Raw genomic sequence first — 21,049 nt, forward strand, 5'->3', positions numbered from 1 at the left:
GGCCAAGAAACAGGAGTGATGGACATTAGACCGGTGGAAATGTGTCCTGTGGTCTGATGAGTCCAAATTGGAGATTTTTGGTTCAAACCGCTGTGTCTTTGTGAGAAACGCAGCCAACAAGTGCTCAGCATATGTGGGAACTCCTTCAAGACTGTTGGAAAAGCATTCCAGGTGAAGCTGGTTGAGAGAATGCCAAGAGTGTGCAAAGCTGTCATCAAGGCAAAGGGTGGCTATTTGAAGAATCTAAAATATATTTTGATTTGTTTAACACTTTTTTGGTTACTACGTGATTCCATATGTGTTATTTCATAGTTTTGATGTCTTCAATATTATTCTACAATGTAGAAAATAGTAAAAATAAAGAAAAACCCTTGAATGAGTAGGTGTGTCCAAACTTTTGACTGGTACTTTTATATTGTTTTTGTAAACAGTTCATTTGTATGTGGGACCAATACATTGGATACGCCTAGGCTAAACGTTCAGGCACTTGGGAGAGGATGAAAAAAACACTTGGACATCCCCTGTACGTCCCCCGACACCACCACAATGTTTGAGAGAGGTTGGTGTTGTAGAAATGTAGTTTTTATAGTGAACAATAACTTTTAGGCACATCCATCCAGTGGGCAAAAACAGTGCAATTACCACCTTTGGACACTTTGGAGAGGTTGAAAGGACACTTGAATGTACCCTGGATACCCCATAACACCACCACAATGTTTGAGTGAGGTTGATATGGTAGAAATCTTGTTTTTATACTGAACAAATAGCATTTAGGGATTGCAAATATGTAATAGCACTGGAATTACCTAATTTATAGACACATGCCACTTTGGAGAGGTTTAGAGACATTTGGAAACGTCCCATGACCACACCTGACGCCACTTTTACTAAAACATCTGCCCACTTCTAGTTAGGTCTTTCAATCCCATATTTTTTTCAGATATTAATTTTTTATTTTGTATATCTTTAGTCATTTAGCATTGTTCACATGTTGTGGAAGCCATCTTATCTGTTTCCAGCTCTAGTCATCAATAATTCACGTATAGCTTGTCAATGAAAGATGACTTAAAAAAAAAAAGCAAAAAAAAAAGTGATTTTGTGTGTGCTTGATCTTGTGTATTCTGATCTATGTAACTCCCATCGATCTTCTGATCATTTCCTCTTCATCTCCCAGATGTCTTCTTTCCAAATATACCAAGTTTTTGCAAGTCAGAATCATGTAATTCCACATGAATAGCAGTTACTTTTGGGTATGTCTATTTAGACGGAAATCTAGATTTTGCCATTACATTTAAGGGGTTATTAATACTCCACTCCCTCTACAACACAGTACCATCAGCATACAGTGAGGGAAAAAAGTATTTGATCCCCTGCTGATTTTGCCCACTGACAAAGAAATGATCAGTCTATAATTTTAATGGTAGGTTCATTTGAACAGTGAGAGACAGAATAACAACAACAAAAATCCAGAAAAACGCATGTCAAAAATGTTAGAAATTGATTTTCATTTTAATGAGGGAAATAAGTATTTGACCCCCCTCTCAATCAGAAAGATTTCTGGCTCCCAGGTGTCTTTTATACAGGTAACGAGCTGAGATTAGGAGCACACTCTTAAAGGGAGTGCTCCTAATCTCAGCTTGTTACCTGTATAAAAGACACCGGTCCACAGAAGCAATCAATCAATCAGATTCCAAACTCTCCACCATGGCCAAGACCAAAGAGCTCTCCAAGGATGTCAGGGACAAGATTGTAGACCTACACAAAGCTGGAATGGGCTACAAGACCATTGCCAAGCAGCTTGGTGAGAAGGTGACAACAGTTGGTGCGATTATTCGCAAATTGAAAAAACACAAAATAACTGTCAATCTCCCTCGGCCTGGGGCTCCATGCAAGATCTCACCTCGTGGAGTTGCAATGATCATGAGAATGGTGAGGAATCAGCCCAGAACTACACGTGAGGATCTTGTCAATGATCTCAAGGCAGCTGGGACCATAGTCACCAAGAAAACAATTGGTAACACACTACGCCGTGAAGGACTGAAATCATGCAGCGCCTGCAAGGTCCCCCTGCTCAAGAAAGCACATATACAGGGCCGTCTGAAGTTTGCCAGTGAACATCTGAATGAGTCAGTGGAGAACTGGTTGAAAGTGTTGTGGTCAGATGAGACCAAAATCGAGCTCTTTGGCATCAACTCAACTCGCCGTGTTTGGAGGAGGAGGAATGCTGCCTATGACCCCAAGAACACCATCCCCACCGTCAATCATGGAGGTGGAAACATTATGCTTTGGGGGTGTTTTTCTGCTAAGGGGACAGGACAACTTCACCGCATGAAAGGGACGATGGACGGGGCCATGTACCGTCAAATCTTGGGTGAGAACATCCTTCCCTTAGCCAGGGCATTGAAAATTGGTTGTGGATGGGTTTCCAGCATGACAATGACCCAAAACACACGGCCAAGGCAACAAAGGAGTGGCTCAAGAAGAAGCACATTAAGGTCCTGGAGTGGCCTAGCCAGTCTCCAGACCTTAATCCCATAGAAAATCTGTGCAGGGAGCTGAAGGTTCGAGTTGCCAAACGTCCTGACCTCTGTGATTCCACCCCAATGGTGGAACAAGCTCCCTCACAACGCCAGGACAGCGGAGTAACTCACCACCTTCCGGAGACACTTGAAACCCCACCTCTAAGGAATACCTGGGATAGGATTAAGTAATCCTTCTACCCCCCCTTACCCCACCCAATTTTTAAAAAAAAATACATATTGTAAAGTGGTTATCCCACTGGCTATAAGGTGAATGCACCAATTTGTAAGTCGCTCTGGATAAGAGCGTCTGCTAAATGACGTAAATGTAAATATGTAAAAGTGATTGCCAAAAAGGGTTTTGCCACGAAGTACTAAGTCATGTTTTGCAGAGGGGTCAAACACTTTCCCTCATTAAAATGCAAATCAATTTATAACATTTTTGACATGCGTTTTTCTGGATTTCTTTGTTGTTATTCTGTCTCTCACTGTTCAAATAAACCTACCGTTAAAATTATAGACTGATCACGTCTTTGTCAGTGGGCAAACGTACAAAATCAGCAGGGGATCAAATACTTTTGTATATACAGTTTTCTATTCTACTGTATTTTAGTCAATGCCACTCCGACATGGCTCATCCTAATATTTATATATTTCTTAATTCTGTTCGTTTACTTTTAGATTTGTGAGTATTGTTGTGAATTGTTAGATACTACTGCACTGTTGGAGCTAGGAACACAAGCATTTCACTACACCCGCAATAACATCTGCTAAATATGTGTATGTGCCCAATAAAATTTTATTTGAAATAACTGCCGGTCGCACGGTAATTGACCATGCATAGCTTACAAGCCACTGATGCAGACTTTTGGAACAATCTACATCTAAATAGGTATTCCTATATGCTTAATTTAGAGTTATTTATGTAACTTTAGTTGTGATACAAATGTTGTGCTATATGTTTTCAATTTTAATACATTCTAAGACTGCATGATGCGACTAATGATTTGAAAAAGTCGCATGAAAAGCATGAGCTCTGCTGGGTTTTTGTGCAGGCTGTACATACGGCATCAGTCTCTCATTTACAATTTGATAAGCACTTGATAATGCCTCAAATTTCCTGACTGCGTCCCTTTTGTGTGGCCGTAATGCCCCCTAAATAAAATCCATGCCTTTTGCAGCCAGTGGCCGTTGTGCCCTTGGGCTGAATATAATAATCATAATTCCTTTCTCCCGGCTGCACGCCGAAACACCTCTCATTCACACTGCTCTCCGTCACCTGATCGGGTCTTTGTCACAGGCTACAAGTGAAGACGGACACGTCGGGGACGCAACTGTGCATGTCCTTATCCAATTCCGAGGCGCACATTGAAGATATTGGAAGAACTGTCCACATTTACTTTTCGTCAGCCAACAAGATCAGTAGGCCTAACGTCAAAAAACCTGTTTTAAGCAATGAGGCTGACACAACAGATAAGAACGTTTAGCTTAAAAATGTTGATAAACTATTAGGCTATTTCTTCACATTATAAGCGCAACAATGTGCATACGGCAGTAGGCTATAAGCGTGAATGTTCCAAAATGCAATAATTAACAAGTGATAGGCTAATATTGTCACCCATCAGACTATTCTTGATTTGATCTTGTCTTTACATATACTAAATAATATATATGTGAAATTTGTTTTGATTTAGAATGGACCATTATCATGCACCTGTCTTGGAATATGGGCAGGGGGAAAAGAATACCACACTTTTCACGTGGTTCATTTTCATGCCAGCCAGGTAGGCTATACTCCTGTTGTAAAGAGAAACAATGTGCTTAATATTAGGAAAGTTGAGAAATAAATAGTATGTCTAGCCTATAGAAAGCTGATGGGATCCTCCTCTTTTTAGTAGAGGCCATCAAACTCTGTTTTCTCACGCAGTTGCATAGCCTATAAAAGTGTTACGCAACATGAGCTCATGGGCTCTCATTAAGTGTTTGATTAGATTTTTGAGCACATTTTCATTGACGTCAGAGTGATTAGATATGCCGCATTATTTTTTCATCGGGTTCTTGGTCACCTCCCTGATCAAGGCCCTTCTCCCCCGATTGCTCAGTTTGGCCGGGCGGCCAGCTCTAGGAAGAGTCTTGGTGGTTCAAAACTTCTTCTATTTAAGAATGATGGAGGCCACTGTGTTCCTGGGGACCTTCAATGCTGCAGACATTCTTTGGTACCCTTCCCCAGATCTGTGCCTCGACAAAATCCTGTCTCGGAGCTCTACGGACAATTCCTTCGACCTCATGGCTTGGTTTTTGCTCTGACACGCACTGTCAACTGTGGGACCTTATATAGACAGGTGTGTGCCTTTCCAAATAATGTCCAATCAATTGAATTTACCACAGGTGGACTCCAATCAAGTTGTAGAAACATCTCAAGGATGATCAATGGAAACAGGATTCGCCTGAGCTCAATTTCGAGTCTCATAGCAAAGGGTCTGAATACTTATGTAAATAAGGTTTTGATTTTTCCTAAATTAAAAGCTGAAATGTCTTAAGGCAATAAGTATTCTACCTTTTGTTATGGCAAGCCTAAATAAGTTCAGGAGTAAAAATGTGCTTAACAAGTCACATAATAAGTTGCATGGACTCAATAATAGTGTTTAAGATTATTTTTTAATGACTACCTCATCTCAGTACCCCACACATACAATTATCTGTAAGGTCCCTCAGCCGAGCAGTGAATTTCAAACACAGAGACCAGGGAGGTTTTCCAATGGTTAGCAAAGAAGGGTAGATGGGGTTTCCTGTTTTACATGTTATTTTGGCATTAATACGCGTCACATATCAGTTTGCAAACAGTGTAAAAAACATGGTCTCTTTTTTGCTTTCTTGAGTAAAGGCAGCTCCAAAATGCAGGTGTTTCAGCCTAGCTCAGTGCTTTCTGTGGTGGTGGGGCAGCCAGCGGAAAATACGGAGCGTAGGGGTTGGTAATGTTCTCTAGTTGCGCCGTGATTGGCTCAGTGTTCTGTCACTCATGGGGACACTACATCTGCCAAATCTAAGGGTAGAGCTCGAAGATTCAAGCCCCTTGGGAGCTGCCATAAAGTTAAAGGCTCAAGGTCATTGGCAACAGATAGAATGACATCAAATCACATATCTACAGTAGCTTGGATTGGCCTGATCATGTCAACATCATACTTTCCAAATCTTAGCTAGCAGTCATCATCATGAATGAAGTCGACAATCTACTGGCAAATCCTTTTTATTCCTTGTCATATGAAGATAAATAATGAAGAGAAATTATAGATAAAACGTATCGGTGCTCATCGGCCATTGGACATAAACATTAAACAAATTGGAAATCGCAAATTCAACAAATGAGTGGTTTGGAAGGGATCAGTGGCTAACTGCAAGCATTGCAAAGCAATCACTAGCCCGCTATTCAGTGGAGTGGGTGTGTGGTCCCAATTCTCGGTTTAAGGTTCTCTTTTCCAAGCTTAAAATGATAAACATTCAACATCGGCCACGCTGTCAATCCAGCATGATTTCTGCCGCGCTCAAAACAACTGTTAACTCAGAACTGGAAAATCTGACTTCAGTGAGTTCAAGACAACTGGGAACTCGGGGGAAAACGAGCTCCTACTGGGGAAATACGTTTTGAACGGTCATCCAACTCGGAATTGTAAGTCGGGAACTCAGGCCTCTTTCTAGAGCTACGACCTGAAGATCACTGACGTCATGATTCAACCTTGTTTCCCCCCCCCCCCCCCCAGAGTCCCCAGTTGTCTTGAAAGCACCATAAATCCAGACTTTGATAACAACATTTGCCCATGAAGGACCGCCACGCCACCTTCCTGTTCAAGTGAGCACAGCACAACAAGGTGAGTCCAAAAGCGTCTTGTATGCTGCTGAATAAGTAACGTAATATGCCAGGGAGATAGTTTTACTTTCTTAGCTACAGTATACATAAGTGTATGTTGTGTAGTAAGCTGTTAGTAGCCCATGTGCCTCACCCTAATAATTTGGTCTATTTTCCCCTCTAATTTCGCCTACTGTTCTGACTTGGTGGTGCACATGCAGCCTATAACCTGTTTTAGAGAAATGTAATCATCGAATATTGTAAAAGCTTTCATTGTCTGCTTATATGCCCCTTTTATTTATCCTACGGTTCTGACTTGGTGTACAGGGAGAACACTATAAGAACGGCCCGTGTTCTGAATTCTGTCGCTGTACATTTCAAAAGTGCTGAACAAATAGTTATATTGACTACGTCCGTCCTAGCTCGCTCATTAATGTCTTAATCTAAATTACAGATTGCCTCGTATCCGCTCGTCGTCCCCTTATGCCATAGTTTGGACATCTCAATTGTCAGTAGAAACCACATTTGTTTAAGCAAGTCAGCCATATCAGCTATGTTTATTTTTTAAGGCAGTAAATGACGCTGAATGAACTGTTTCGCTGCCAGACAAGGCTCCGCTGATAGCCAGGTGGAGCAGTGGTAAGGTGTTGAGACTGCTGTTGGGACGGCTTTATGGAGGCCCTAACAGTGTGTGGGCATCGTTTGTCACCGTTATTAGTGCAATTGATGTATTGTTTAGTGTTCTGTAGTGGCTTTGCTGGCAAAAAAAAAATGTTGGGGGGGGGGTTTGCCCCACCAAGATTTACATGCTGGAGAGGAAGGAACCAGCTCAGGGATTTCACCATGAGGCCAATGGTGACTTTAAAACAGTTAGAGAGTTTAATGGCTGTGATAGGAGAAAACTGAGGATGGATCAACAACATTGTAGTTACTCCACAATACTAACCTAAATTACAGAGTGAAAAGAAGGAATGTACAGAATACAAAATATTCCAAAACATACATCCTGTTTGCAACAAGGCACTAAAGTAAAACTGCAAAAAATGTGGCAAAGAAATTAACTTTATGTCCTGAATACAAAGCCTTATGTTTGGGACAAATCCAACACAACACATCACTGAGTACCACTCTCCATATTTTCAAGCATAGTGGTGGCTGCATCATGTTATGGGTATGCTTGTCATTGGCAAGGACTAGGGAGAGTTTAGGATACAAATAAATGGAATGGAGCTAAGCACAGGCAAAATCCTAGAGGAAAACCTGGTTCAGTCTAATTTCCAACAGACACTGGGAGACAAATTCACCTTTTAGCAGGACAATAACCTAAGTTGCTTACCAAGACGACATTGAATGTTCCTGAGTGGCCTAGTTACAGTTTTTACTTAATAATCGGCTTGAAAATCTATGGCAAGACTTGAAAATGGCTGTCTAGCAATGATTAACAACCAACTTGACAGAGCTTGAAGAATTTAAAAAAGAATAATGTGCAAATATTGTACAATCCAGGTGTGCAAAGCTCTTAGGAGACTTACCCAGAAAGACTCACAGCTGGAATCACTGCCAAAGGTGATTCTAACACGTATTGACTCAGGGCGTTGAAAATGTATCTAATCAAGATAGTGTTTTATTTTCCATTCATTTTATAATAAATGTTAAATCCATTTTAATCCCACTTTGTAACACAACAAAATGTGGAAAAAGTCAAGAGGTGTGAATGCAAATGACTGCTGTCTGAACACACACACAAATCCGATTTGGTCACTTGTAACTTGCTGTTTGGACAGTCAGTATTCCAAAACAGATTTGAGCATTAAGGCCTGCAGTGTGAACAAGGCTTCAGAACTCCAAGGATTAAGTCAAGTCACATTGACCTAGTGCAGCATCAGACTCCAATAGTGGTCTGTCTCTGTAAGAATGCTACCGCCTCTACCGCCTCTACCGCCTCTACCGTCTACTGCCTCTACCGTCTACTGCCTCTACCGCCTCTACCGCCTCTACCGCCTCTACCGCCTCTACCGCCTCTACCGCCTCTACCGCCTCTACCGCCTCTACCGCCTACCGCCTCCTGCCTCTACCGTCTACTGCCTCTACCGTCTACTGCCTCTACCGCCTCTACCGCCTCTACCGCCTCTACCGCCTCTACCGCCTCTACCGCCTCTACCGCCTACCGCCTCCTGCCTCTACCGTCTACTGCCTCTACCGTCTACTGCCTCTACCGCCTACCGCCTCTACCGTCTACTGCCTCTACCGCCTCCTACCGCCTCCTGCCTCTACCGCCTCTACCGCCTCCTACCGCCTCCTGCCTCTACTGCCTCTACCGTCTACTGCCTCTACCGCCTCCTGCCTCTACCGCCTCCTGCCTCTACCGCCTCTACCGCCTCTACCGCCTCCTACCGCCTCCTGCCTCTACCGCCTCTACCGCCTACCGCCTACCGCCTCTACCGCCTACCGCCTCTACCGCCTACCGCCTCTACCGCCTACCGCCTCTACCGTCTACTGCCTCTACCGCCTCCTACCGCCTCTACTGCCTCTACCGCCTCCTACCGCCTCCTGCCTCTACCGCCTCTACCGCCTCTACCGCCTCTACCGCCTCTACCGCCTCTACCGCCTCTACCGCCTCTACCGCCTCTACCGCCTCTACCGCCTCTACCGCCTCTACTGCCTCTGGCGCTTTCTCAATTTTCTAACTCCCGACTTTTGAGTTAGAGGTAAGGACAGAGGATGCAAGGGATGGAGGAAAGATGAATTGAGAGCCTCTATGGATGCTCACCTGCTCCAGCGTAGCAGCGAAGCCCTGTCTGTCAGCCACGTAGGGAAGGCCATGGACCAACCCCACCTTCTCTGTCATCTGGTTGGCCATATCTGTCAGAGTGTCCGGTTTCACTGGGGAGGAAGAGGATCAATCAATCTACCAAAATGATTATTATTTATTTGTTATATAAATCAGCAGTTGTCCCTAAAAAGGGATTTTACAGATCAGGCAATGGGATCTTACTTATCATTTTCATAGTATTTCATTCAACTACAGTATTTGAATATAGGTGAATAAAATAATGTTGTGTTTGTATGTAAAGCAATCAAACTATCTAGGCTCAGTTTATTTGTTCAAGGTTCAAAACAAGAACACACAGAATCTCCATGATCAAATGGGAAGTAGTTTGGTGTGAGTCAGCGATAAAAAGGAAAAAACAGGGCTGCTCACTGACTTGGAATACTGGCGGTGATTCATTCTGTTATGATTAAATCAGAGTAAGGAAATGTTCCAAATGGCACCCTATGTAGTGCACTCCTTTTGACCAGGGTAGTGCTCTATGTAGGAAATAAGGTTCCATTGGGTCCTGTTCAAAAGTAGTGCACTATGTAGGGAATAGGGTGCCATTTGAGACACACACAGAGTTAGTTTCCTACCTCGTATTCCGCTGTCGCAGATCCACACCAGGTCATACTTTGCCCCCTCATAACCTGGCATCAGGTTATTAATCTTGGGGTTGATGCCAACCTTCTTTCCTCCTGTAAAAGAAGGACATCAGTTTTCTTCAGTGGCCTGAGGTGCCTTAACCAGTAACCGCTGGAGGTGCCTTAACCAGTAACCGCTGGAGGTGCCTTAACCAGTAACCGCTGGAGGTGCCTAAACCAGTAACCGCTGGAGGTGCCTTAACCAGTAACCGCTGGAGGTGCCTTAACCAGTAACCGCTGGAGGTGCCCTAACCAGTAACCGCTGGAGGTGCCTAAACCAGTAACCGCTGGAGGTGCCTTAACCAGTAACCGCTGGAGGTGCCTTAACCAGTAACCGCTGGAGGTGCCCTAACCAGTAACCGCTGGAGGTGCCTTAACCAGTAACCGCTGGAGGTGCCCTAACCAGTAACCGCTGGAGGTCACGATCACCAGACTGGGTCATGAACCAGTTATGAAACCAATACATTCTCTTAAACCCTCACTTACAGATGGTTTCACTTCCTGTTAACCCAGTGGTATTCAGATGGTTCCACTTCCTGTTAACCCAGTGGTGGTATTCAAACTTTTTTCAGCGGGGACCCCATTTTTTCCTGCCAGAATTTCTGGGACCCCACCCCAAATCTAATGACACAACCTTATAAATATAAATAACAATAATAATAATAATAATAATACAAATCAAAAAACGGTACATTTTGATTTTCACATCAACAAATAACCTTCAATTCATTACATTATTTATTTTTTACCACCTTTTTCTCCCCGATTTCGATCTTGTCTCATCGCTACAACTACCCAACGGGATCGGGAGAGGCGAAGGTCGAGTCATGCGTCCTCCGAAACATGACCCGCCAAGCCGCGCTTCTTAACACCTGCTCGCTTAACCTGGAAGACAGCCGCACCAATGTGTCGAGAACTAATACATACATTGTACAATTGTATAAATAAAAATTATCAATAACGTTAGTATATTGTCCCATGAAATAATATATACTTACTTCCAGTGAAGGGAAATCTTAACACCACAGCATACAATGACATTCTAGACGATTCTGTGCTTCCAACTTTGGGGAAGGCCCTTTCCTGTTTCAGCATGACAATGCCCCCGTGCACAAAGCGAGGTCCATAATGAAATTGTTTGTCGAGATCGGTGTGGAAGAACTTGACTGGCCTGCACAGAACCCTGACCTCAACCCCATCGAACACCTTTGGGATGAATTGGAACGCAGACTGCGAGCCAGGCCTAATCGCCCAACATCAGTGCCCGACCTCACTAATGCTCTTGGCTGAATGGAAGCAAGTCCCCGCAAACAATGTTCCAACATCTAGTGGAAAGCCTTCCCAGAAGAGTGGAGGCTGTTATAGCAGCCAAAGGGGGGGGGACCAACTCCATATTAATGCCCATGATTTTGGAATGAGATGTTCGACGAACAGGTGTCCACATACACTACATGACTAAAAGTATGCGGTCTGTATCATGTACCGGTTCACGGATCATAGGGTATTACAGCTTGTGAAAGTATTCACCCCCTGTTATGATGTCATTTCATAGTGGTGGGAACAAGGACATTTAGTAGATCAGTCGAGGGAGCTTACTGGTGGTTTATCTTAGAATGATTGATATATATATATGATTTACTGACTTGGGTAAATACCATCAAAGAAGGGAGTGCCCACTGAGGGTTAACAGATGTTGTTGAAGAAACGTGTAACATGACATATATAAACTGAGAGGTTTTCTTTGTCTGTGAGTTCGGATGGCAAGAGGCAGAGCATGCTCCTTTTGTTAACGAACCCGGTACCGAATATTACATATTTGTATGAACTCTCCATCTAAGTGTTAAGTATATTCTTGCATCATGAATTACTTGATACCCGAGACACTCATAACACCCCCCCCCCCCTTGGCATGTTTCCTATTTTGTTGCCTTACAACCTGGAATTAAAACAGATTTTTTGGGGGGTTTGTATCATTTGATTTACACAACATCCCTACCACTTTGAAGACGCAAAATATTTTTTTATTGTAAAACAAACAAGAAATAACACAAAAAAACTGAAAACTTGAGCGTGCATAACTATTCACCCCCCAAAGTCAATACTTTGTAGAGCCACTTTTTGCAGCAATTACAGCTGCAAGTCTCTTGGGGTATGTCTCTATAAGCTTGGCACATCTAGCCACTGGGATTTTTGCCCATTCTTCAAGGCAAAACTGCTCGAGCTCCTTCAAGTTGGATGGGTTCCGCTGGTGTACAGCAATTTTTAAGTCATACCACAGATTCTCAATTGGATTGAGGTCTGGGCTTTGACTAGGCCATTCCAAGACATTTAAATGTTTCCCCTTAAACCACTCGAGTGTTACTTTAGCAGTATGCTTAGGGTCATTGTACTGCTGGAAGGTGAACCTCCGTCCCAGTCTCAAAACAGGTTTCCCTCAAGAATTTCCCTGTATTTAGTGCCATCCATCATTCCTTCAATTCTGACCAGTTTCCCAGTCCCTGCCGATGGAAAACATCCCCACAGCATGATGCTGCCACCATCATGCTCCACTGTGGGGATGGTGTTCTCGGGGTGATGAGAGGTGTAGGGTTTGCGCCAGACATAGCGTTTTCCTTGATGGCCAAAAAGCTCAATTTTAGTCTCATCTGACCAGAGTACCTTCTTCCATATGTTTGGGGAGTCTCCCACATGCCTTTTGGCGAACACCAAACGTGTTTGCTTATTTTTATCTTTAAGCAATGGCTTTTTTCTGGCCACTCTTCCGTAAAGCCCAGCTCTGTGGAGTGTACAGCTTAAAGTGGTCCTATGGACAGATACTCCAATCTCCGCTGTGGAGCTTTGCAGCTCCTTCAGGGTTATCTTTGGTCTCTTTGTTGCCTCTGATTAATTAACTCCTTGCCTGGTCCTTGAGTTTTGGTGGGAGGCCCTCTCTTGGCAGGTTTGTTATAGTGCCATATTCTTTCCGTTTTTTTATAATGGATTTAATGGTGCTCCGTGGGATGTTCAAAGTTTCAGATATTTTTTTATAACCCAACCCTGATCTGTACTTCTCCACAATTTTGTCCCTGACCTGTTTGGAGATCTCCTTGGTCTTCATGGTGCCGCTTCCTTGGTGGTGCCCCTTGATTAGTGGTGTTGCTGGGGCCTTTCAGAACAGGTGTATATATACACTGAGATCATGTGACAGATCATGTGACACTTAAATAAAGTCCACCTGTGTGCAATCTAACTAATGTGACTTCTGAAGGTAATTGGTTGCATCAGATCTTATTTAGGGGCTTCATAGCAAAAGGGGTGAATACATATGCACGCACCACTTTCCCGTTATTTTTTAGAATTTTTTGAAACAAGTAATTTTTTTTCATTTCACTTCACCAATTTGGACTATTTTGTGTATGTCCATTACTTGAAATCCAAATAAAAATCAATTTAAAATTTCAGGTTGTAATGCAACAAAATAGGAAAAACGCCAAGGGGGATGAATACTTTTGCAAGGCACTGTACAGGTCTAAAAAGGGACTAAAATGTTCACTTGTATGTGATACAAATGTAAAAAGCATGTCAAACATCCTTCCTCCCGATTAAGTTTCTATGTGAGAATTGCCAGAACAATCTTAGATACCAAAAATATTTTCCGTCCACGCTCACATGGAATAGCCCAACTATGGATTCTTGTTTAGTCAGTCCCCTTGTGTACTGACAGGACACAGTACTGAGCATTGACATGTTTCCCTACTTACAACTACACATTTTAACATATTTATTAGACAGATCTTAGAATAGCAGGACATGAGACATGAATTGACAGTTGTTCAAAGAACACATCAACACATTATAGGCTCTTACCTATAAATAAACGAGCATCAACGTTGGGATATTTTCCAAGAAGCTTTTTACAAACATCAATGGCTGGGTCGTCATGGTCCTGCACACACAGCAGGATCTCAAACTGGCAAAGAGACAAAGACAGAGAGATACATTAGTCCAATACTGTAGAGAAACGGAGAGCCTGCACACACAGCAGGATCTCAAACTGGCAGAGAGACAAAGACAGAGAGATACATTAGTCCAATACTGTAGAGAGAAACGGAGAGAGAGATAAATGTTAGTCCAATACTGTAGAGAGAAACAGAGAGAGAGAGAGAGAGAGAGAGAGAAATGTTAGTCCAATACTGTAGAGAAACTGTATTCCAAAACTGTGGAGAAAGACAGAAATGTTAGTCCAAGCCACGAGGCATTTATTAAATTCATTTGTTTAACCAGGATATTCCACTCAGTAACAATTTCCACTGTTTTCCAGGGAGTCGTGGGTTACAAGAAAAAACACTTTAAAACAGATAGTTGAAAATTTGAGTCAGGACTGAACTGACTAAAACTAGAATTAGTATTAGACCCTGCACAGTGTTCTACTGGCCCTCTGACCCCGTCAACAGTGTTCTACTGGCCCTCTGACCCCGTCAACAGTGTTCTACTGGCCCCCTGACCCCGTCAACAGTGTTCTACTGGCCCCCTGACCCCGTCAACAGTGTTCTACTGGCCCCCTGACCCCGTCAACAGTGTTCTACTGGCCCCCTGACCCCGTCAACAGTGTTCTACTGGCCCCCTGACCCCGTCAACAGTGTTCTACTGGCCCCCTGACCCCGTCAACAGTGTTCTACTGGCCCCCTGACCCCGTCAACAGTGTTCTACTGGCCCCCTGACCCCGTCAACAGTGTTCTACTGGCCCCCTGACCCCGTCAACAGTGTTCTACTGGCCCCCTGACCCCGTCAACAGTGTTCTACTGGCCCTCTGACCCCGTCAACAGTGTTCTACTGGCCCTCTGACCCCGTCAACAGTGTTCTACTGGCCCTCTGACCCCGTCAACAGTGTTCTACTGGCCCTCTGACCCCGTCAACAGTGTTCTACTGGCCCTCTGACCCCGTCAACAGTGTTCTACTGGCCCTCTGACCCCGTCAACAGTGTTCTACTGGCCCTCTGACCCCGTCAACAGTGTTCTACTGGCCCTCTGACCCCGTCAACAGTGTTCTACTGGCCCCCTGACCCCGTCAACAGTGTTCTACTGGCCCTCTGACCCCGTCAACAGTGTTCTACTGGCCCTTCTTACCCCGTCAACAGTGTTCTACTGGCCCTCTGACCCCGTCAACAGTGTTCTACTGGCCCTCTGACCCCGTCAACAGTGTTCTACTGGCCCTCTGACCCCGTCAACAGTGTTCTACTGGCCCTCTGACCCCGTCAACAGTGTTCTACTGGCCCTCTGACCCCGTCAACAGTGTTCTACTGGCCCTCTGACCCCGTCAACAGTGTTCTACTGGCCCTCTGACCCCGTCAACAGTGTTCTACTGGCCCTCTGACCCCGTCAACAGTGTTCTACTGGCCCTCTGACCCCGTCAACAGTGTTCTACTGGCCCCCTGACCCCGTCAACAGTGTTCTACTGGCCCCCTGACCCCGTCAACAGTGTTCTACTGGCCCCCTGACCCCGTCAACAGTGTTCTACTGGCCCCCTGACCCCGTCAACAGTGTTCTACTGGCCCCCTGACCCCGTCAACAGTGTTCTACTGGCCCCCTGACCCCGTCAACAGTGTTCTACTGGCCCCCTGACCCCGTCAACAGTGTTCTACTGGCCCTCTGACCCCGTCAACAGTGTTCTACTGGCCCTCTGACCCCGTCAACAGTGTTCTACTGGCCCTCTGACCCCGTCAACAGTGTTCTACTGGCCCTCTGACCCCGTCAACAGTGTTCTACTGGCCCTTTGACCCCGTCAACAGTGTTCTACTGGCCCTCTGACCCCGTCAACAGTGTTCTACTGGCCCCCTGACCCCGTCAACAGTGTTCTACTGGCCCCCTGACCCCGTCAACAGTGTTCTACTGGCCCCCTGACCCCGTCAACAGTGTTCTACTGGCCCTCTGACCCCGTCAACAGTGTTCTACTGGCCCTCTGACCCCGTCAACAGTGTTCTACTGGCCCTCTGACCCCGTCAACAGTGTTCTACTGGCCCTCTGACCCCGTCAACAGTGTTCTACTGGCCCTCTGACCCCGTCAACAGTGTTCTACTGGCCCTCTGACCCCGTCAACAGTGTTCTACTGGCCCTCTGACCCCGTCAACAGTGTTCTACTGGCCCTCTGACCCCGTCAACAGTGTTCTACTGGCCCTCTGACCCCGTCAACAGTGTTCTACTGGCCCTCTGACCCCGTCAACAGTGTTCTACTGGCCCTCTGACCCCGTCAACAGTGTTCTACTGGCCCTCTGACCCCGTCAACAGTGTTCTACTGGCCCTCTGACCCCGTCAACAGTGTTCTACTGGCCCTCTGACCCCGTCAACAGTGTTCTACTGGCCCTCTGACCCCGTCAACAGTGTTCTACTGGCCCTCTGACCCCGTCAACAGTGTTCTACTGGCCCTCTGACCCCGTCAACAGTGTTCTACTGGCCCTCTGACCCCGTCAACAGTGTTCTACTGGCCCTCTGACCCCGTCAACAGTGTTCTACTGGCCCTCTGACCCCGTCAACAGTGTTCTACTCTGACCACTTCAACTGTGTTCTACTCTGACCACTTCAACTGTGTAAATCAGAGGCTTATTCTGACTGATACTACTTTTCACCTGGTGCTCTACAGTGCATTGGGGAACTTTTCAGACCCCTTGGCACATTGTGTTACGTTACATCCTTATTCTAAAATCCTCCTCAATCTACACACAATACCCCATAATGACAAAGCAAAAACAGGTTTCTAGAAATGTTTGCAAATGTATAAAAAAAAACTGAAATATCACATTAACATTAGTATTTAGACCCTTTACTCAGTACTTTGTTGAAGCACCTTTGGCAGCGATTACAGCCTCGAGTCTTCTTGGGTATGACGCTACAAGCTTGGCACACCTGTATTTGGGGAGTTTCTCCCATTCTTCTCTGCAGATCCTCTCAAGCTCTGTCAGGTTGGATGAGGAGCGTCGCTGCACAGCTATTTTCAGGTCTCTCCAGAGATGTTCGATCGGGTTCAAGTCAGGGCTCTGGCTGGGCCACTCAAGGACATTCAGAGACTTGTCCTGAAGCCACTCCTGCGTTGTCTTGGCTGTGTGCTTAGGGTCATTGTCCTGTTGGAAGGTGAACCTTCACCCCAGTCTGAGGTCGTGAGCGCTCTGGAGCAGGTTTTCATCAAGGATCTCTCTGTACTTTGCTCCGTTCATCTTTCCCTCAATCCTGACTAGTCTCCCAGTCCCTGCCACTGAAAAACATCCCCACAGCATGATGCTGCCACCACCATGCTTCACCGTAGGGATGGTGCCAGGTTTCCTACAGACGTGACGCTTGGCATTCAGGCCAAAGAGTTCAATCTTGGTTTCATCAGACCAGAGAATCTTGTTTCTCATGGTCTGAGAGTCCTTTAGGTGCCTTTTGGCAAACTCCAAGCGGGCTGTCATGTGCCTTTTACTGAGGAGTGGCTTCCGTCTGGCCACTCTACCATAAAGGCCTGATTGGTGGAGTGCTGCAGAGATGGTTGTCCTTCTGGAAGGTTCTCCAATCTCCACAGAGGAACTCTAGAGCTCTGCCAGAGTGACCATCGGGTTCTTGGTCCCTCCCTGACCAAGGCCCTTCTCCCCCGAATGCTCAGTTTGGCCGGGCGGCCAGCTCTAGGAAGAGTCTTGGTGGTTCCAAACTTCTTCCATTTAAGAATGATGGAGGCCACTTTGTTCTTGGGAACCTTCAATGCTGAAGACATTTTTTGGTACCCTTCCCCAGATCTGTGCCTCGACACAATCCTGTCTCGGAGCTCTACGGACAATGCCTTCGACCTCATGGCTTGGTCTTTGCTCTGACATGCACTGTCAACTGTGGGACCTTATATAGACAGGTGTGTGCCTTTCCAAATCATGTCCAATCAATTAAATGTACCACAGGTGGACTCCAATCAAGTTGTAGAAACATCTCAAGGATGATCAATGGAAACAGGATGCACCTGAGCTCAACTTCGAGTCTCATAGGAAAGGGTCTAATACTTATGTAAATAAGGTATTTCAGTTTTTAATTTGTAATACATTTGCAAACATTTCTAAAAACCTGTTTTTTCGCTTTGTCATTATGGGGTATTGTGTATAGATTGATGAGGAAACATTTTTAATGTAATCCATTTTAGAATAAGGCTGTAACGTAACAAAATGTGGAAAAAGTCAAGAGGTCTGAATACTTTCCGAATGCACTGTATGTATTATATACATTACCATGTATCTGCCCTTGTAATACTCGGGATGACACACACTAGAAATGTCAGCGGTTGGTTTTCTGACTCACTGGTATGTTGTTTCACAGCTACTATTGACTATGAAGAGATCCTGACACAGTGAACCTGTACAGACATGTTGGCTAAGGCCTGTTTTAAAACAGGACGTCACCATCTGAAGGTAAGGCAGGGCGTTTTTAAATACCTCAGTCACCCCATCCCTAACCATACGTCACGTCCAAGTACTGTACGGCATAGTGTTGACTCACCCAAAGCGCTGCAAGCGTGAAGACAGTTGTGAAAGGCTATCGTTGTGTCAATCATATGATTTGGTTGGTAACACGCACCACAGTCTAACGTTTCCCTTTACAGTACGAGAACATGTTGTTCTACAGGAAGCGGCTACTTCTGGTTTGCTGCCTTACTTTGATCTGTCTAACTGTATTGCTTGGTGGTGGGCAGGCTAATACCTGCAGTCAACTTGTGCAATACATTAGGAGATAAAGCAGGTTTCTTCATTACGTCATGAAGCTTACCATAGATCCCCAGAACAGTTGAGCACGTCATGTGATTTGTTTGTAAAAATGGCACAACAGCAGAAAGCTTGAGCCGGTGAGTCCATAGCGTTCTATATCTATCGGTGAGTCTCAGTTCTGCGGCGCACATGAGATGATTAAGTTAGACTTGTATGCAATTCACTACTAAATGTTTGCCATCAGATATCTTATAAATGGCTTTCTGCCAGAAGTCAAAGAGCTCTGGATGAGTTATGTAAAGCGGCCATTTTCTCCCTGTGCTTCCTACTAGTGTTTTTTTTCCCCCTCCTCCGTTCTCCTCCCCTCTGCTCTGTGTTCACATGCTGCTCTCCCTTCAGAAAAGCATGCATCACAACTTTGTTCATTTGCACAATATATTTAGTTCACTTTCGCTTGTAAATATCCACACTCACCGAAAATAACATTCAGTAGCTACTAGATATGCTTGTATAACTTTATGAGATGGATTTTCCTGTCTTTGCAATTCGTTTCTGTTTGTTTTCGCTCGTTAGCCTTTAGCTAACAGCGTCTATATGATTTCGCTAATAGTTCTAGGAGCTCTCTCTAGGAGCTGATCCGTCGTCAGTATTGTGGAATAATTTGAATGTTAAGGAAAGATTTGAATGGAGAAAGCTGATCCGAGAGCAGCGCTCCCTTTCTTCCGATCCTCTCAGTATCGACACGTGCTACAATGACGCACTCAGCGACCGTTCTCTCTGCGTGGTGTTTCGGGAAGCGCGTGCTACATCTTCAGACGTTGTAGGAAAGATGCATCGTTAAAAACACTTGTAAGCCTAAATTCCATCGCTTTTGGGAAACTGGGCCGAGGTCTGTATCCTGAATGAATGTGAGAAATCAGCATTTGAGGACCGTGTTGGATATACATGTTCCCAGGAGACAGCAACTTACCGAGATCAGGGCCAGCTCCTTCTCGAACTCTTGGTCGGACAGTCCGAGCGGATTATAATTTGTTCAGATGGTGAGGAAACCACAAACAGGCTAGGGACGGGAATGGCCAGGATTCTATATGTATTGCGAATCGATACTGTGATTTTATTGCGATTCGATGTTCCAAACACATATTGCTCACCATATGTCTGCTGCAGAGGGGCAGAGAGAGCCATGGAGAAAACACATTTTTGATCAGTCATGGAAATAAATGGGCTGAAAACAAATTGTCTCCCTATTTAAAAAGATGTAGAACAACCTATGAAGGTAAAATACTGGAGTTTTGGTGCAGGTATATCCAACTAGCACAAAAATAATATTGCGATATTGTCAAAACGATACATCGTCAAAAATAATATCCCGAAATGTAACTATCGATGTCCCCACCTCCATCACTAAAACAGGCATGCCCAAACTAAAGATTCAAAACCAAACAAAAGGCATCATGGCCACCAAACCCCAGCCTCCTCACGGCTCTGCCAGCTGCGACACTGACTGAACATCACCATAATTGGCAGCACCTTTCTCCTTTTCAACCAGGCTCAGCGCCTGGACAAGGTTTCTGCTGCCCCCTGGGGGAATGGAGTGGAAGTGGTAGTGCGCTGTCTAAAACTACCTAACCAATTCCCTAACAATACAATACAGAACAGGTAGTACCTTGGGGTAGTCGAGTTCAAAGAAGGTCTCCAGGTTATTGATGAGGTTGGGGTCTACTCCTTTCAGAGGCTTCAGTAGAGAGACCCCTGCCAGCTTACTGTAGGGCTGCTTGTCACTGGTCTTCTTATTGAGATAGAGTCGGCTACATTCAGGGAGACAGACACACAGACAGACAGACAGAAAGGGAGACAACAAACGAGATCTTGAGTTAATTTTTTTACATTATCCTTGTAATCTTAGAACAGACATTTACAACACTATTAGCCAAAGTTGAGGCAACTTAGAACAGACACAATCACAAATTCACAACGCTGGTATCAAAGGGGTTTTAAAATCACTTCACAGGTTTTTCCAACGGCAAGACGTCAAAAGGTGGCGTTTATGTTGTGATAAGATAAGTCCTTGTCCCATGCTACTGTCTTTACAGGCCAAGTCTACATCTCATTCTCAATCCCAACGGGAAAGAAAGGCACCGCCTAAAACGATGGAATTAGACTGTCTGTCCAACTTTGCCATTGGGGTTGAAGCATAGCAGCCTAGGCCTAATTATCTACATCTGAGGCCATGGATCATGTGACTGACTCATCTCAACATTCCACAATCTCTGAGGTGGTCTGAATGAAACGTGATGATAAACCATTGTTTCTGAGTGAATCACATACATGCTTTCATTGTCTGCATCCCAAAAATCGCACCCTATTCTCTGCTACTAACTACCTGCTGAACATTAAGGATTCTCTACCTGCTGAACATTAAGGATTCTCTACCTGCTGAACATTAAGGATTCTCTACTGAACATTAAGGATTCTCTACCTGCTGAACATTAAGGATTCTCTACCTGCTGAACATTAAGGATTCTCTACTGAACATTA

At 44.8% G+C, this 21,049-nt stretch overlaps 1 protein-coding gene across 1 annotated transcript in view; it reads right to left on the reverse strand.

Annotated features, from left to right (window-relative positions):
• Positions 1 to 21,049, reverse strand: part of LOC311136689 (ceramide glucosyltransferase-like) — a 35,133-nt gene that overhangs the window by 7,909 nt on the left and 6,175 nt on the right. Inside the window, exons 2-5 of the mRNA XM_084170916.1 lie at positions 20,178 to 20,319; positions 13,666 to 13,768; positions 9,772 to 9,873; positions 9,134 to 9,246 (exon numbers count right to left, since the gene is read on the reverse strand). Of these exons, the coding sequence (XP_084027042.1) occupies positions 9,134 to 9,246; positions 9,772 to 9,873; positions 13,666 to 13,768; positions 20,178 to 20,319 (460 nt within the window). The remainder of the gene's footprint in view (positions 1 to 9,133; positions 9,247 to 9,771; positions 9,874 to 13,665; positions 13,769 to 20,177; positions 20,320 to 21,049) is intronic.

Source organism: Coregonus lavaretus (genome assembly GCF_964263955.1).
Source record: "Coregonus lavaretus genome assembly, chromosome: 10".
Lineage (NCBI taxonomy): Eukaryota > Metazoa > Chordata > Actinopteri > Salmoniformes > Salmonidae > Coregonus > Coregonus lavaretus.